At 42.6% G+C, this 14,182-nt stretch overlaps 1 protein-coding gene and 1 long non-coding RNA gene across 3 annotated transcripts in view; one reads left to right on the top strand and one right to left on the bottom strand.

The window, feature by feature from the left end:
* PPP2R2A (protein phosphatase 2 regulatory subunit Balpha) overlaps nucleotides 1-9,328 on the bottom strand; it is an 82,827-nt gene extending 73,499 nt beyond the window's left edge. The window contains exons 1-2 of one of the 2 annotated variants that reach the window (XM_062213827.1): nucleotides 9,014-9,328; nucleotides 7,104-7,178 (exon numbers count right to left, since the gene is read on the bottom strand). In XM_062213827.1, the coding sequence (XP_062069811.1) occupies nucleotides 7,104-7,178; nucleotides 9,014-9,020 (82 nt within the window). In that variant the 5' untranslated portion in view covers nucleotides 9,021-9,328. Of the gene's footprint in view, nucleotides 1-7,103; nucleotides 7,179-9,013 lie in introns of those variants that run through there. The other variant, XM_062213828.1, reaches the window with a different exon arrangement.
* A 196-nt stretch (nucleotides 9,329-9,524) lies between these two features.
* LOC133775145 (uncharacterized) overlaps nucleotides 9,525-14,182 on the top strand; it is a 66,349-nt gene continuing 61,691 nt past the window's right edge. Inside the window, exon 1 of the long non-coding RNA XR_009868198.1 lies at nucleotides 9,525-10,484. This is a non-coding gene — a long non-coding RNA (uncharacterized LOC133775145). The remainder of the gene's footprint in view (nucleotides 10,485-14,182) is intronic.

The following is a 14,182-nucleotide window of genomic DNA, read 5'->3' as shown; positions in this document are numbered from 1 at the left end:
ATCGGGATGAAGCTCTTGAGCCACTTGGGGCATGAACCATCAGATGAAAGACCTGTCTCTCCCTCTCTCTCTATAACCGCATTTCAAATATAAACAAATCTTTTTTTTTTTGGACAGGCAGAGTGGATAGTGAGAGAGAGACAGAGAGAGAAAGGTCTTCCTTTTTGCCGTTGGTTCACCCTCCAATGGCCGCTGCGGCCAGCGCATCTCGCTGATCCGAAGCCAGGAGCCAGGTGCTTCTCCTGGTCTCCCATGCGGGTGCAGGGCCCACGCACTTGGGCCATCCTCCACTGCCTTCCCGGGCCATAGCAGAGAGCTGGTCTGGAAGAGGGGCAACCGGGATAGAATCTGGTGCCCCAACCGGGACTAGAACCCAGTGTGCTGGCGTCGCAAGGCGGAGGATTAGCCTGTTAAGCCAGGGCGCCGGCCAAATAAATAAACAAATCTTTAAAAAGAACTTGAATGGTTAATAGTTGTTCCATATTTTTTCTCTAATATTTATTTATTTATTTATTTGAGATGCAGAGAGACAGATGACAGACTGAAATCAAGTTCCCAGCCACTGGTCCATTCCCAAAATTCCTGAAATGGCTGGGCCTACATCAGGCCAAAACCAGGAGCAAGGAACTCAATCCAAATTTCCCATGTGGGTATCAGGTACTCAAGTACTTGAGCTATCACCCGCTACCTCTCAGCACCTCCATTAGTAGGAAGCCAGAACGGTGACTGGGACTGTACTCTGATATGAGATGTGGGCATCTTAATCATCTTAACTGTGAGGCTAAATGCCAAACTCATTTTTCAGATTTTAACAAAATATTACACACTTCAAATTATCCGAATGTATCTGATTTTTCAAAAATAATTTATTTCTGGGACTGGTATTGTGGTACAGTGGGTTAAGCGCCATCTGTAGCACCAGCATCTCATATAGTAATTCTGCCTTTCAAAAAAATAAAATTTAAATCTTAAAAATATAATTTATTTCCATAAAGAAAAATTCACACACATAGATTGTAAGAATTACTAATGTTGGGGCCGGCGCTGTGGCACAGCAGGTTAAAGCCCTGGCCTGAAGCGCCCACATCCCATATGGGCACTGGTTCTAGTCCCAGCTGCTCCTCTTCCAATCCAGCTCTCTGCTATGGCCTGGGAAAGCAGTAGAAGATGGCCCAAGTTCTTGGGCCCCTGCACCCACATGGGAGAGCCAGAGGAAGCTCCTGGCTCCTGCCTTCGGATCAGTACAGCTCTGGCCGTTGTGGCCATCTGGGGAGTGAACCAGCGGATGGAAGACCTCTCTCTGTCTCTATCTCTCTCTGTAACTCTTTCAAATAAATAAAAATAAATCTTAAAAAAAAATTACTAATGTTAAGAAATCATTAAAAAAAACTCCTTACTGTTTCATTTTTAAATGAATTAGGTTTTCTCTTTGGTGAATTCAGACTTTGTAAACAATTTTTTATTAGTAGATAATTAAGGAATAGAAAAGGGTCAAGTGATACAAATATAAAAGGGGCAGCACTGTCTACATGTTGATGATGTTCGGTGATGGAAGTTTATTATACTATTCTGTATACCTTGTAATGTCTGAAATCTCCAGGGAACTTTTATAAAAACTCAAGAAATAGGCAAATTACACAAATGGGCCATTATTCCTTCCAAGAAAAATAAAGTGAGTAACACCACAGAGCACTATTGGTTCAGCAGTGAACATCTGCATGGTCATAATAGTGGGAGTACTGACTTCTAATTTAACCACAGTAGCAAGAAATAAACAGAAATGGGGTAATAATGCTAACAACTTAGTCTTTATCAACTAGACAACTAAGTTAACAAGATATACAAGTAGCATATTATACCTCCAAAAAGTAAGCACCAAGAAATACAGCTGAAACAGTTGAACAATTGCTTGCCCAGTCCTTCCCATTCACAAATTCTTTCCTCTCACCCATTAAAGGTAGCTGCTGTATTGGTTTTTAATAGCAATTACGTTGTAGTTTTTTTTTTGCTTTACCAGCTTTAAATATACTCTAAACCTATGACTTAGTTTTGAGTGTTTTTTAACTTTACTCTTAGTGGAATTAAAGAATATGCATAAAACACTTTAAGAACTGTGTCCTTCACTTTGGCCAAGAAATTCTCAATAGCACTTAGACAATTCCATAGTTTCCTCCTACTCCCAACGACTCTCCCTTAATTGCTATAAACATGACAAGTCATAAAGATACCTAAATCCTAACAAAGCTCTTACTATGTATCCGGTACTATTTTACATGCACAACACTATAAACAGATTTTTACTGTTACTCAGATTTTACAGAAAGAAGCAAGCACAAAGAGATAAATGAACCTGCTCAAGATCAGGGGTCAGCATTGTGGAGAAGCAGGTAAAGCACCACCTGCCATGCCAGCTTCCCATTTGGGTGCCAGTTTGAGTCTTAGCTTCTCTACTTCAATTCAGCTTCCTGCTAATGTCCTGGGAAAGCAGCAGAGGATAGCCCAAGTTCTTGGACCCATGTACCAACATGGGAGATCCAGAAGAAGCTCCTGGCTTCAGTCTGGCCCTGCCCTGACCATTGTGACCATTTGCGGAAATAAACCAGTGGATGGAAGATTTCTTTTTCTCTCTCTCTGTCTCTCCATCTCTCTCTTTAATTCGGCCTTTCAAACAAATAAAAGTAAATCTTTAAAAAAATAACAATTTGCCCAAGATCATACAGCTAATGAGTGACCAAGGAGGATTCAAACCATGGAAGATTGTACCTGAGTCTAGACTCTTACCTACTTGTCTTTTTGATAGTGTCAATAAAGGAAATATCAGAAGTACAAAATATGATATAATGTTACTCAGGATTAAAATATAATCATAGTGATGGAGAATATCATAGTGATAGAGATTTTGGTGTCTCACCCTTCTCCAAGACAGATAGCTATACTAGCTGTAAATAAATCATTTAGGCTACCTGAGCCTGAGAATAAATAGCCTGAATAGCCCAATAGAGATTGCAAATGTGCTGAAGGGCCTCAGTGGGCCAAAAGACATTAAGAATATATATGGTCTAACGTTAAGTTCTGTGTTAGCTTTATAATCTACTGAATGAAAAAAAAATTTTTTTAAGATTTATTTATTTATTTGAAAGGCAGAGGCAGAGAGAGAGAGAGAGAGAGAGAGAGAGAGAGAGAGAGAGAGAGAGAGACTGACTTCTATTTGCTGGTTCACTCCCCAAATGGATCCAACAGCCAGAGCTGGGCCAATCTGAAGGAAGGAGCTTCTTTTAGGTCTCCCACATGGGTGGCAGGGGCCCAAGGACTTACGCCATCTCTACTGGTTTCCATAGCAGACAACTGGATCAGAAGTGTAGTGGCTGACACTCAAAGCAGCGCCCATATGGGATGCTGGCACTGCAGATGGAGGGTTTCACCCTCTATACCACAGCACCAGCCCCACTTAGTGAAAAATTCTAAGTAACCAGGTTCAGTAAAGATTTATTTTTAAGCCCACTAGAGAGTACAACACCTCAAACAAGTTAACTCAGTAGTAGTAATGTTGGGCTATTTCATGCTAAAAGATCTTCAAGAATGAAGATTAGAGTATACCCAACAGCAGGAACCATCTAATTCATTCTTTTCATTTCATGGTTAAACATACAGGAACACAGAGAAATACTTATCCAAAATTAACATATATCAGGTTGTATTAGAGGCAGAGTAAAAAATGAAGGTCTCCTCTTTGTATTACACAGCAATGTACCATCAATCCAGTTATAAACCATGCCAAGTAAATAAATCTACACTTACTAAAAATGCATCTCAGAGGCCGGTGCTGTGGCGCAGCGGGTTAAAGCCCTGGCCTGAAGCACCAGCATCCCAAATGGGTGCCAGTTCTAGTCCTGGCCGCTCCTCTTCCGATCTGGCTCTCTGCTGTGGCCTAGGAAAGCAGTACAAGATGGCACAAGTCCTTGGGCCCCTGCACCCATGTATGTGGGAGACCCAGAGACAGCTCCTGGCTCCTGGCTTCGGATAGGCACAGCTCTGGCCATTGTGGCCAACTGAGGAGTGAACCAGCGGATGGAAGACCTCTCTCTCTCTCTGCCTCTCCTTCTCTTTCTGTGTAACTCTGACCTTCAAATAAATAAATCTTTAAAAATAAATAAACATGCATCTCAATTACCTTATTTTTGACCTGTTCTCTTCCCCTTTCAGAACCTAGTAACAATAACATGGATACTCCTGATAAACCTTCACTGAGCAAGTACTCAACTCCTACTGTGTGCCAGGCATTGTTCTATGCACAGCAATTTATACAGGATGGCCTACATAAAGCATAAAGATAAATTAGCCCTGAACTAAGCTTACAGTGTAACAGCAGATGTCTGAGAAAATAAGTAAGATATCTGTGTAACACATTCCTGTAAAGAAACTATTTCCAAAAGCTTATTACATAAAAAGGATCTAAGCCAGACTTAAAGGATGGATAGGATTCTGATCTGACCTGTTGGGAGGAGTATCAATCGTTTCATGGTAGAAGTAGCAAAAACAAAGACCCAGAAGCAAGAGTATATGGCACTTATCTGAAGAACTGTATCCATTTAACTCGATCCTCAGCTATAGTAGCAAATAAGTTTGGAGAAGGAGGGAGCGCACTGGACATAGCTGAATGTTCAATCTTAGTTCCTAATCCAGTGGTTACAGTGACTCAAAGATTTCTGAGGAAAACGACAAAACTGGGATGGCATTAAAACTAACTTAGAAGTGAAACATATGACAAAGAAACAGGTAATCAGTTAGGAAGTTACTGCAATCCAGATGAGAGACGGTGCAAAACTGGACAAAGGTGAAACGTGAATATGTAAAGATTAAAGTATTACAGAGAGGAAAATGGTATGCCCTGGCAGCTGACTGCATACAGAAGGGAAGAGACAGGCAATCTGGAGCCTTTGATGGAAAAGAAATTGAGATATATCATTAACAGGGAATAGCTAAGTCAAGTGAAAGGTTGAGCTAGATGGAAGTTGTTTAGAATTACAGCCTGTATCTGGGAGAAAATGTATTAATAATTTTATCTTGCTTTAGAAAAATAGAATCTCCCTTTAGTAAAACACATGACAATGATATGCAAACTACAGTATGCAAAAATACCCAAATTAAAGCAGTGTATCTGGAAAATAAATGTTTCTTATACTTAATACGTTTTTATAGACAAAAATACTAGAACAAGTTATGTTTTTACTAAAATATATATAATCAATCTTGGCATTTTAAAATACTATGAATGTTAAGCATGCTAAAAATATTTAAAAATCTTAAAATTAATGTATCAGTAGCAAAATGCAGCTACTAAATATTAATAAAAGAAAACTATCCATCATGTACAACATGTCTTCAAAAAGTTCATGGAAAGCACACATTATTGTTTAATTCTATTTCTCAATTAACCTTGTGATATACCTCATCTATCACAAACTACCACTCGGTTCAGTTGGGTAACTGATATTAAGTTTGGAGCATGAACTTCTGATTAAATAAAATTCATGTGGTCTTTCTGCCTTAAGTTTTAATAAACTACCAGCTCCTTGAGGGCACGGCCTATGTTCTAGACACCACTTACCCTCAGTGCTCAGCATTTAAGAGACCTTTGATAAAAGAAATACATGGAACTCAACCAAGAATGTTTTCCAAGTTTACAGCACTCTCACAACTTGATCAGAGTTACCCAACACACAACTAATGATCCAACACTTGAGTGACTACTATTCAACAGGTAATGGAGTTACAAAACAAGTAATACACGACTCCTCCCTTGAGTTTAGGATTTACTTCTCTAAACAAGTCAAACTACATGGGCTTCCCCGAAAAACCCTGATTCACACTGTGTGACCATCAATGAGTCTCTTAACTTCTTTAAGTCTCTGGTTTCTCACGTGAAAATAGATGAGGAACCAACAGAAAAGAAGTGTGAGAGCTTTACAAAACATGTCAAATATATTATGATATATTATGTATGACTGGTTTCCTTTAGGATTGACCACTCTGATCAGACACTTCATTAAGAATGACACTAACACAAATGTAAGCATTCCGTAGCTCAACAAAGTCACCATACTATCACCACCTGGAAAAATTCTCAAACAGTAGTCTACAGACAACAGGTCAAAAGTAAGATCTTAATATAAAGACTATACAATTTAGACAAAGATGGTTTATAAATTTTACTAGATCCTTAAAAATCCCAAGTATATGCTTTATCTGAGTTTTATTTTAAATAACTGCCATAATTCAAGACACAGAATACTAGTAAAACTCAAATTTTAAATAGTATTTCTGAACAATAAAATACTGCAACTACTTTATAATAATGCCTCTACCACCTATGACTATCTCAAACGAATGCAGAACCTTGATGTTTCAAAACTTCAGGTGAGGTTTTGAAATACAATAAACAAATTTTCAGAGAAAATAATCATATTTCAACTGATGAGTTTCTAACTGCAATAAAAATAATAACCTCCCAAAGACAAGCTATAAAACCACAGCATTGTTATTTTCTTACCAACCTAAATTAATCCCGGCAAAACAATAAAATGAATTATTTGAGCCAGCATTTCTTCATGGAATATGTCACTCAACACTGTACTCCCAAGCAGGCAAGTTCAAAAGAAGCCAAAAATCTTCCTTTAAAAATCAAAGATGCTGTCAAGAATGTTTCTGAGCTAAATGTTGACAGCACCTATCTAAACTTAATAATGTAAAAACTCTGCAAACATGAAAATGCAACACCATTTATCCGTATTTGAAATTTACATAACAAGGAAACCTTTTATCATAGAAACCTCAGAGCTTTCTTGGAATAGTTTTATATATATCAATCATAGTCTAGGGCTTTCATGTAAATGCAGGGGGAAAAACAACATAAATTGATATTAAAATGAGATTTAAGACTGTTTTTGAAAAGGTGACTTTTAAATTTGTTCTTCCATTTCGTGGACAATTTAAACACAAAAGGTTCTTCAATCATAACAGGCCCAACTTCTGAGAAACCTTTCAGTAAGAAGACTATGAAAAGATTCTAAATTTAAGTTTTGCATTATTCATCACTTTCTTACCTTCTGCTACATCATCATCTACTGCTCCTTTCACCTGAGAAAAACACCATTGAATATCATTCCCTCCTCCAGCTCCTGGAAAAAGAAAACATACCAATTAAAACTGAGTTCTGTTCGTGTTTACTCTCGTAAACACAAAGATGGTATCCAAGGTTTGCATGATACTAACAGCTTAGGACTGCCCACTCATACAACCAAGCAATGAGAGCACCAACTTAGAAAAATTTCCTCTCCTACGACTGGCCTTGTACTTAAAGAGTCAAGATATGAAATATTTAAAGGCATATCATCTATCATTATCACTGTACGTTTGTTCAAAATTTCACCTCCATTTTCTTTTCAAGTACTTTTAGAGCCTTGCAAACAAGACATACCAGAAAAAAGTAACGCAAGTTAGATTTCCCTATAAGTGTATAAAAACTGTGCAGAAGTTAACAAGGTTAAAATATCATAAAACATGGAATGAACAGAAAACTCTGGAAGCATTATTGCCTAGGTGAGTAGTAATGATTCATAAGAAACCTATCACCAAAACGCACACACAGCGAACACAGCATCCATTTCTTTCAAATCACTGGTACCGGAGAAGAAACGAAACTAAAATGAGTGCTGCAAAGAAGCTTGCTCCGACTCCCTTCACCTTATCCCTCAGAATCCAAAGGACCTGGCAAAGAATAGTTTTCCTAACTTGTCATCATCTTGTGCAAAGCAATTCTAAACTCATTTCATTATTCAACAAGGCCAAAGAGCAACTTGTTTACAGCAAACTGCAAACCAATTCAACATTTTTAACTTAAGATTTAATTATCAAATTATCAAAAAAGATTTAACTATCATGTCAAAGAAATAGTTATAAAAGATTTAATTACAAGAATATTGGAAAACTGGTTTACTCTCAGAATTCTATTTCATTTCACTTCCACGCATTGAGAAGGAAATGGTGAAAATGTCTCGGATCTATGGCAGAAAAACTGAATCTAAATCTAGAATTGATTCTACTAGTTCGAGGAAGACATTCAGTAACAACAAAATATGCAAAAAAAAAAAAATCCTCAAAGCAATAACCTCTTCCTTCCTAAACATTTCCAACCTGGTTTTTTCTGTACATTTCTTTCTTTTTTTTCCCCAAGCTTCTGCCTCAATCGCTCTTCCTTTGCCTATTTATATCACTTAACTCCACAACTACTTCAGCTAACTCTATGAAACCCTTCTGGAAAAATCACATCTGTACAAAAGCTAACATGCAAAACAGAAAGTTTAAATGATGTTCTTCATTCAACGTAATGTCCATTACAGGCCTTGCACTTTGGTAGTAAAGGCTGATAACCAGAAAGGAGACGGTTCCCAACAAAAAATTCAGCTTATAACCTCAGAAAGCTACATATAGGTAGCCACAATGAAGGTAAAAATACAACATGTCCCCTCTCCATTATCTTTTAACTTGTAAAGCGCTCTTCCTTCTCAGTGCAAAAATATGTGTGGACACCCAAGAAGGCTTGCAGCACAGGGAGAAAATAGGAATTAAATCAATAAAGATCCGCAAAAACAGCCGGGAGGCAGGGTGGCGCGGAGGGAGAGGACACACCGGGCTCTCCAGCAGTAGGAACAAATCTGCACGCCCCCACCCGCCCCACCCACGCCTTACCCCACGGTTCGCCGGCACATTCCCCACCCCCACCCCTGCCCATGCCAAGGTTCCAACCCTCATTTTCAAAGCCATTTCCAGTTCACAGGGACGCCTCGCCTGCCCGGAGCCCTGCCCGCCCCACCCCACCCTACTTGACCAATTCCCTGAAATCCGGGGGGAGCCCCGGGGCTCCGCGAGAGGCACGGGCGGTCGCTAGGGGGTGATGGAAGGAGGAGGAGGGAAGCATCGCCTGATCAGTGGGCGAGGGGAATTTCTCCTTTACCTGCCATGTTCTGCTGCAAATGGTGCCCCTGCTGGGTTCCTCCGGGTCTCGGCTTCCCGAACTCACCCCCCTCACCTGAGGATGGGGGGGTAGAGAGGGCGGATGGCGGCGGATGGCACCTGTGGGGGGACAGGGCGGGGGCCGGGGGAGAAGAAAGGTACAGCGGGCAGACCAGCCAGCCCGATGTTGGGTTTCACTCTGGGGCTTCCCGGCTCGTGCTCTTTCTCCAGCAGCGACAGCGGCGGAGGCGGCAGCGGCTACGACAGCGACAGCGGATTCAGCGGCAGGGGCAAGCGACTCCACTTTCAAAATGGCGCCGGCTGGCCAGGCCAGTGACGTCACCCAGGGGGCGGAACCTCCGGGTAGGGCGGAGAGCAGAGGGGGAGGGGCAGGGAGCGGCTTGACCGAATCCTGGCCACGCCCCCTTCCTGCCGCGCTCTGGCCCCGCCCCTCCCGCTGCGTCCTCGCCGACCGGGCCTGCGCGGAGCCTTGGCCCGCGGGCTGCCTTCCTGGTCGTATTGCGCTGGCTGTGTTCCCGCGTACCTCGCAGCGCCCTAAGCCTCCGGCCCCTTACCGGGACTCCAGGGCGGCCTCACCTATTCACTTAATGTGCTTGCCTGCACAGACTCATGGGGTACTTGGCTTTTTTTTTTTTTTTTAAAGCGAGCTCCATTGCCACTGAAGAAAGTGGCGCTGTGGGTTGGCCCTGAGGCCACAGAACACAGAAATAAAGGGATGGCGGTGTAGATTGGCTCCTCAGCCAAGGTGAAAAGTTCACGGAGCTCAGAAGGACGAAGCTGGGCTGGGCCTATTTGGGTGACTTAAATTACCTTTACATGGGCCTCCGCAAGGGGCAAGAGTCTTTCTTGGCAACCGCAGGCAGTAAGAGTGGTTTCAAACAGAAAACTGAGATTGTTATGAGCAGGGTGTGGCCGGAAAAGTGACCCAGGTTTGTCCAGCTGAAGGAGGTAGTCGTTTCGCTCGCTAGGAGAGGGGCTCTGAAGACAGGCTGCCGAATGCTGCTCCAGTGCACGCAAGATTTAAAATCCCACCTTGCAGGAGTGCTGTTACGGGGAATGACTTCAGTTGAGTACGCGATAAATGTTAGCTGCCTTTGTTACTGGATTTGTACTGAAAGCATCAACAGAGTTAAGAGGTGGAAGGAAGAAAAGGAACAGAAAACAACCATCGTCGTCAGCCGAGAGGGGATGTGCACTTATTTGAAAGAGGCTCTAATGATGCATACACTGTATCCTTTTAAAAACTTAAAAAAAAAAAAAATTTACTTGAAAGGGAGAGCACTACCATCTACTGGTTCACTAACCAAATGCCCCCAACCAGGGCAGAATCCAGAAGTTAGGACCTCAATCCACGTCTCCCAGTGAGTGCCAGGAACCCAATGACTTCAGCCATCCCTGCTGCCTCCCAGGGCCTGCATTAACAGGAAGCTGGAATCAGGAGCCGGAACCAGGTATGGAACCCAGATACTCTGATATGGGACACATCTTAAGCATTGGGCTAAATCTCTGCCCCTATGCAGTACACTTTATGCGTCTCACATAATCACAGCACCCCTATGAGAACAATATTCACATTTTACACATGAAAGACACATGCTGAAACATCCAAAAGTTGACTTGCAGACATTCAAAGACCCAAGAAGGGGACAATTAAGATAATAGCAGGGTCTGGCACCCCATATGGGTGCCGGTTCAAGTCTCGGCTGCTCCACTTCCGATCCAGCTCTCTGCTATGGCCTGGGAAAGCAGTGGAAGATGGCCCAAGTCCTTGGGCCCCTGAACCCTTCCGTGGGAGACCTGGAAGAAGCTCCTGGCTTTGGATCAGCACAGCTCTGGCTGTTGTGGCCATCTGGGGAGTGAACCAGCAGATGGAAGACCCCTCTCTCTGCCTCTGCCTCTCTGTAACTCTGTCTTCCAAATAAATAAATAAATCTTTTTTAAAAAGAGAGATAATAACACTACCTATCATCTCTATTTTCTAACTTATTTGTGATCTTTAGAACAGTTTAATAGTAAAGCAGTTTTTAAAATTTCTCCACAGGGAACACCTGAAACATTGCATTAAAAAATTTAATCCATGAATCATTTTTTCATTAATCGCATTTTCCATGAAGTTTTTTTTTTTTTTTTTTTTTTTTTAATTTTTGACAGGCAGAGTGGATAGTGAGAGAGAGAGACAGAGAGAAAGGTCTTCCTTTTTGCCGTTGGTTCACCCTCCAATGGCCACTGCGGCCGGCGGATTGCGCTGATCCGAAGCCAGGAGCCAGGTGCTTCTCCTGGTCTCCCATGAGGGTGCAGGGCCCAAGGACCTGGGCCATCCTCCACTGCCTTCCCAGGCCATAGCAGAGAGCTGGCCTGGAAGAGGGGCAACCAGGACAGAATCTGGCGCCCCAACCGGGACTAGAACTCGGTGTGCCGGCGCTGTAAGGTGGAGGATTAGCCTGTTGAGCCACGGCGCCGGCCTATTCCATGAAGTTTTTAAAAAAAGATTTATATAGTTGTTTATTTGCGAGGCAGAGTTAGAGAGAGAGAGAGATCTTCCATCTGCTGGTTCACTCCCCAAATGACCTCAACAGCCGGAACTGGGCCAATCTGAAGCTAGGAGCTAGGAACTTCTTCCAGGTCTCCCATATGGTTGCAGGGGCTCAAGCATTGGGCTGTGTTCCACTGTTTTCCCAGTGGAAATAGCAGAGAGCTAGATGGAAGTAGAACAGCCAGGACTCGAACCGGCACCCCTACTGGGTGCCAGTGCTGCAGACAGAGGCTAAACCTACTGCATAATAGTGCCAGCCACTCCATGAACTTTTTGAACATGTATTAATTTATTTGAAAGGCAGAGAGATATCTTCTTGTCCTGGTTTCTTCCCCAAATGCACTCAACAGCCAGGGCTGAGCCAAGCCAAAGCCAAGAGACTGGAATTCCATCCAGGTCTCCTCAGTGGGTGACAGGGCCCCGAGTACTTGATCCTTCAGCTGCCTCCTCCCAGGATGCACTTCAGCAGGAAGCTGGATTGAAAGCAGAGTATCCAGGGACCCAATCAGGCACTCTGCATTGGGATGCAGGACTGAGCTCCCGATTTATGCCTGGCCCTGTTCCAGCCATATCAGGCATTTGGAGAGTCAACCGGTGGATGGCAGCTCACTCTTGCTCTATCTGTCTGCCTCTCCGATAAATAATAAAAGTAAGTTTTAAAAAAATTCAGATATAGCTTCCTCCAGGAAGGCTTTGCTGATATCTTCAGCCATTCCCTCTGCATCTTTGGCTGTGTTGGTTGCCCTTACTAAATATTCCTATACAACAGAATGCAACTCTCTTTCTAGAGCATGTTAAAATGCTCTAAATATGTGTCCGTTACTATACTGAGCTCTTTGAGGGAAGGAAGTATGCATTCATCTCTATATCATCAGCCACATAATTTGTTGCATTAATGGTTGAATAAATAAATCTCTCTGGTTGGGGAAGAAAACCACTGAAGTGTAGGATCCTTAGATCCTGCCATTATCAGAGGTGTTATCACACACCCTTCTTCTTTTTTTTTTTTTTTCCGGAATTGGAGAGCTTTAATCAAAAAGTGTATTGCATCACAAGTGAATTTGCCATAGCAGTCTTAGGAATACGGTCCTATTTACAACGCTGAGTGAGATCAAGATCAATGCTCACAGAAAGGGCTATGTATACTGCCTTATACAGGACACTTTATACAAGTGAAAGTGCATTGAATCACTTAGAATGTTTACTCCATTCTTCCTCTTAAAGCTGAGGGAAATTCAACATGCAGGAGGAACTCCTCCCTAAGGGAATACACTCCTAACGGCCCCAGGACACCTAAGACTGTGGGGTTGGGCTGGGGGTGGGGAAGGGGTGAGCCCTGATCTCCGGGCAGGAGAAGCCAGGCGGAGCAGACCCAGCCTCCCCACAAGATCACACACCCTTCTTAACTCTGGAACAAAGAGGCATTTTACAAGTGATCTACATTTATTAGGTAACATTTGTAAGTTGCTTATAGATTTGTTCCAACTACTTCCAACTGAGCCTTCATCTCCTTCTAAATGTGTGCACTTTATCCAAGCGCGTCCCATAGGACCCCATTCCCCATCCACAAGCTGTCATGCAAGGTTTTATTCATGCGAGCTTCTAGCCAGAACATCAGCAACTATCTATGTGTTACAATGAACAAAGTTTACTGCAGAACTGAGCTCAGCTTGGGCACATCAAGAGGAAACTCCCTCAGGGGAATTTTGCTGTGGGTCTGAGCTGAGAGGCACTCACAATCTCATCAGCAGAATAAAGCTAACAGGACCTACCTGTAGATGACCCAAGGTGGCTTTTCAGAGTATGTTACGTAATCAGTGGAGAAACATGTTTTTCCTTGAAGAAGCGTGTTTGTCACTGAAATGAAGGACACAAACCCTCCTCTCCACTAAAGGAGAAGTGACTCTGTTTAACAGCTTCCGTCCTCTAGGCAGTTAAACCAAAGACTGTCCAGGAAAGACCATGAGTTGGAGGCTAAAAGGAGAGATCCCTGATTAGAAATGCATATGGTTAGAATTTTGCCCAGCCCAACACAGACATGCTTACTTAATGAAACACTTGCAAAACCTTATAGGGAGAATTTTAAGCTGCAGTCAGCTTTATGTATCCTTTCTTAAGAGCTACAAATTTGGCTGGAAGGTAGCTTTCTAAAACCCTGCAGAGTCTAGATTACAATGACAATTCATACTATAATGTTCAAGATCTAGAATTCAATATAAAATCACCAAAATATCTTACTGTAGAAGGTGTTTAACAAAAATAATGTGACTCTTCCAGGTGGATTATTACATAGTCAAATGTTAGTAAAAACAGAGGAAATTGCTTGTGCCTTTGAGGCAAGATACAAAGTGCAGATACAATATGATCACAAGAATGTACAACAAACAAACACGAAATATGTAAGCCAAAAAAAACAGGAAGGGCCGGCGCCATGGCTTAACAGGCTAATCCAGCGCCTTGCGGCGCCGGCACACCGGGTTCTAGTCCCGGTTGGGGCGCCGGATTCTATCCCGGTTGCCCCTCTTCCAGGCCAGCTCTCTGCTATGGCCTGGGAAGGCAGTGGAGGATGGCCCAAGTGCTTGGGCCCTGCACCCCATGGGAGACCAGGAGAAGCAC

This window comes from Lepus europaeus, chromosome 16 (genome assembly GCF_033115175.1).
Source record: "Lepus europaeus isolate LE1 chromosome 16, mLepTim1.pri, whole genome shotgun sequence".
In the NCBI taxonomy this organism is placed as follows: Eukaryota; Metazoa; Chordata; class Mammalia; order Lagomorpha; family Leporidae; genus Lepus; species Lepus europaeus.
This window is presented reverse-complemented; position numbering and strand designations above follow the sequence as displayed.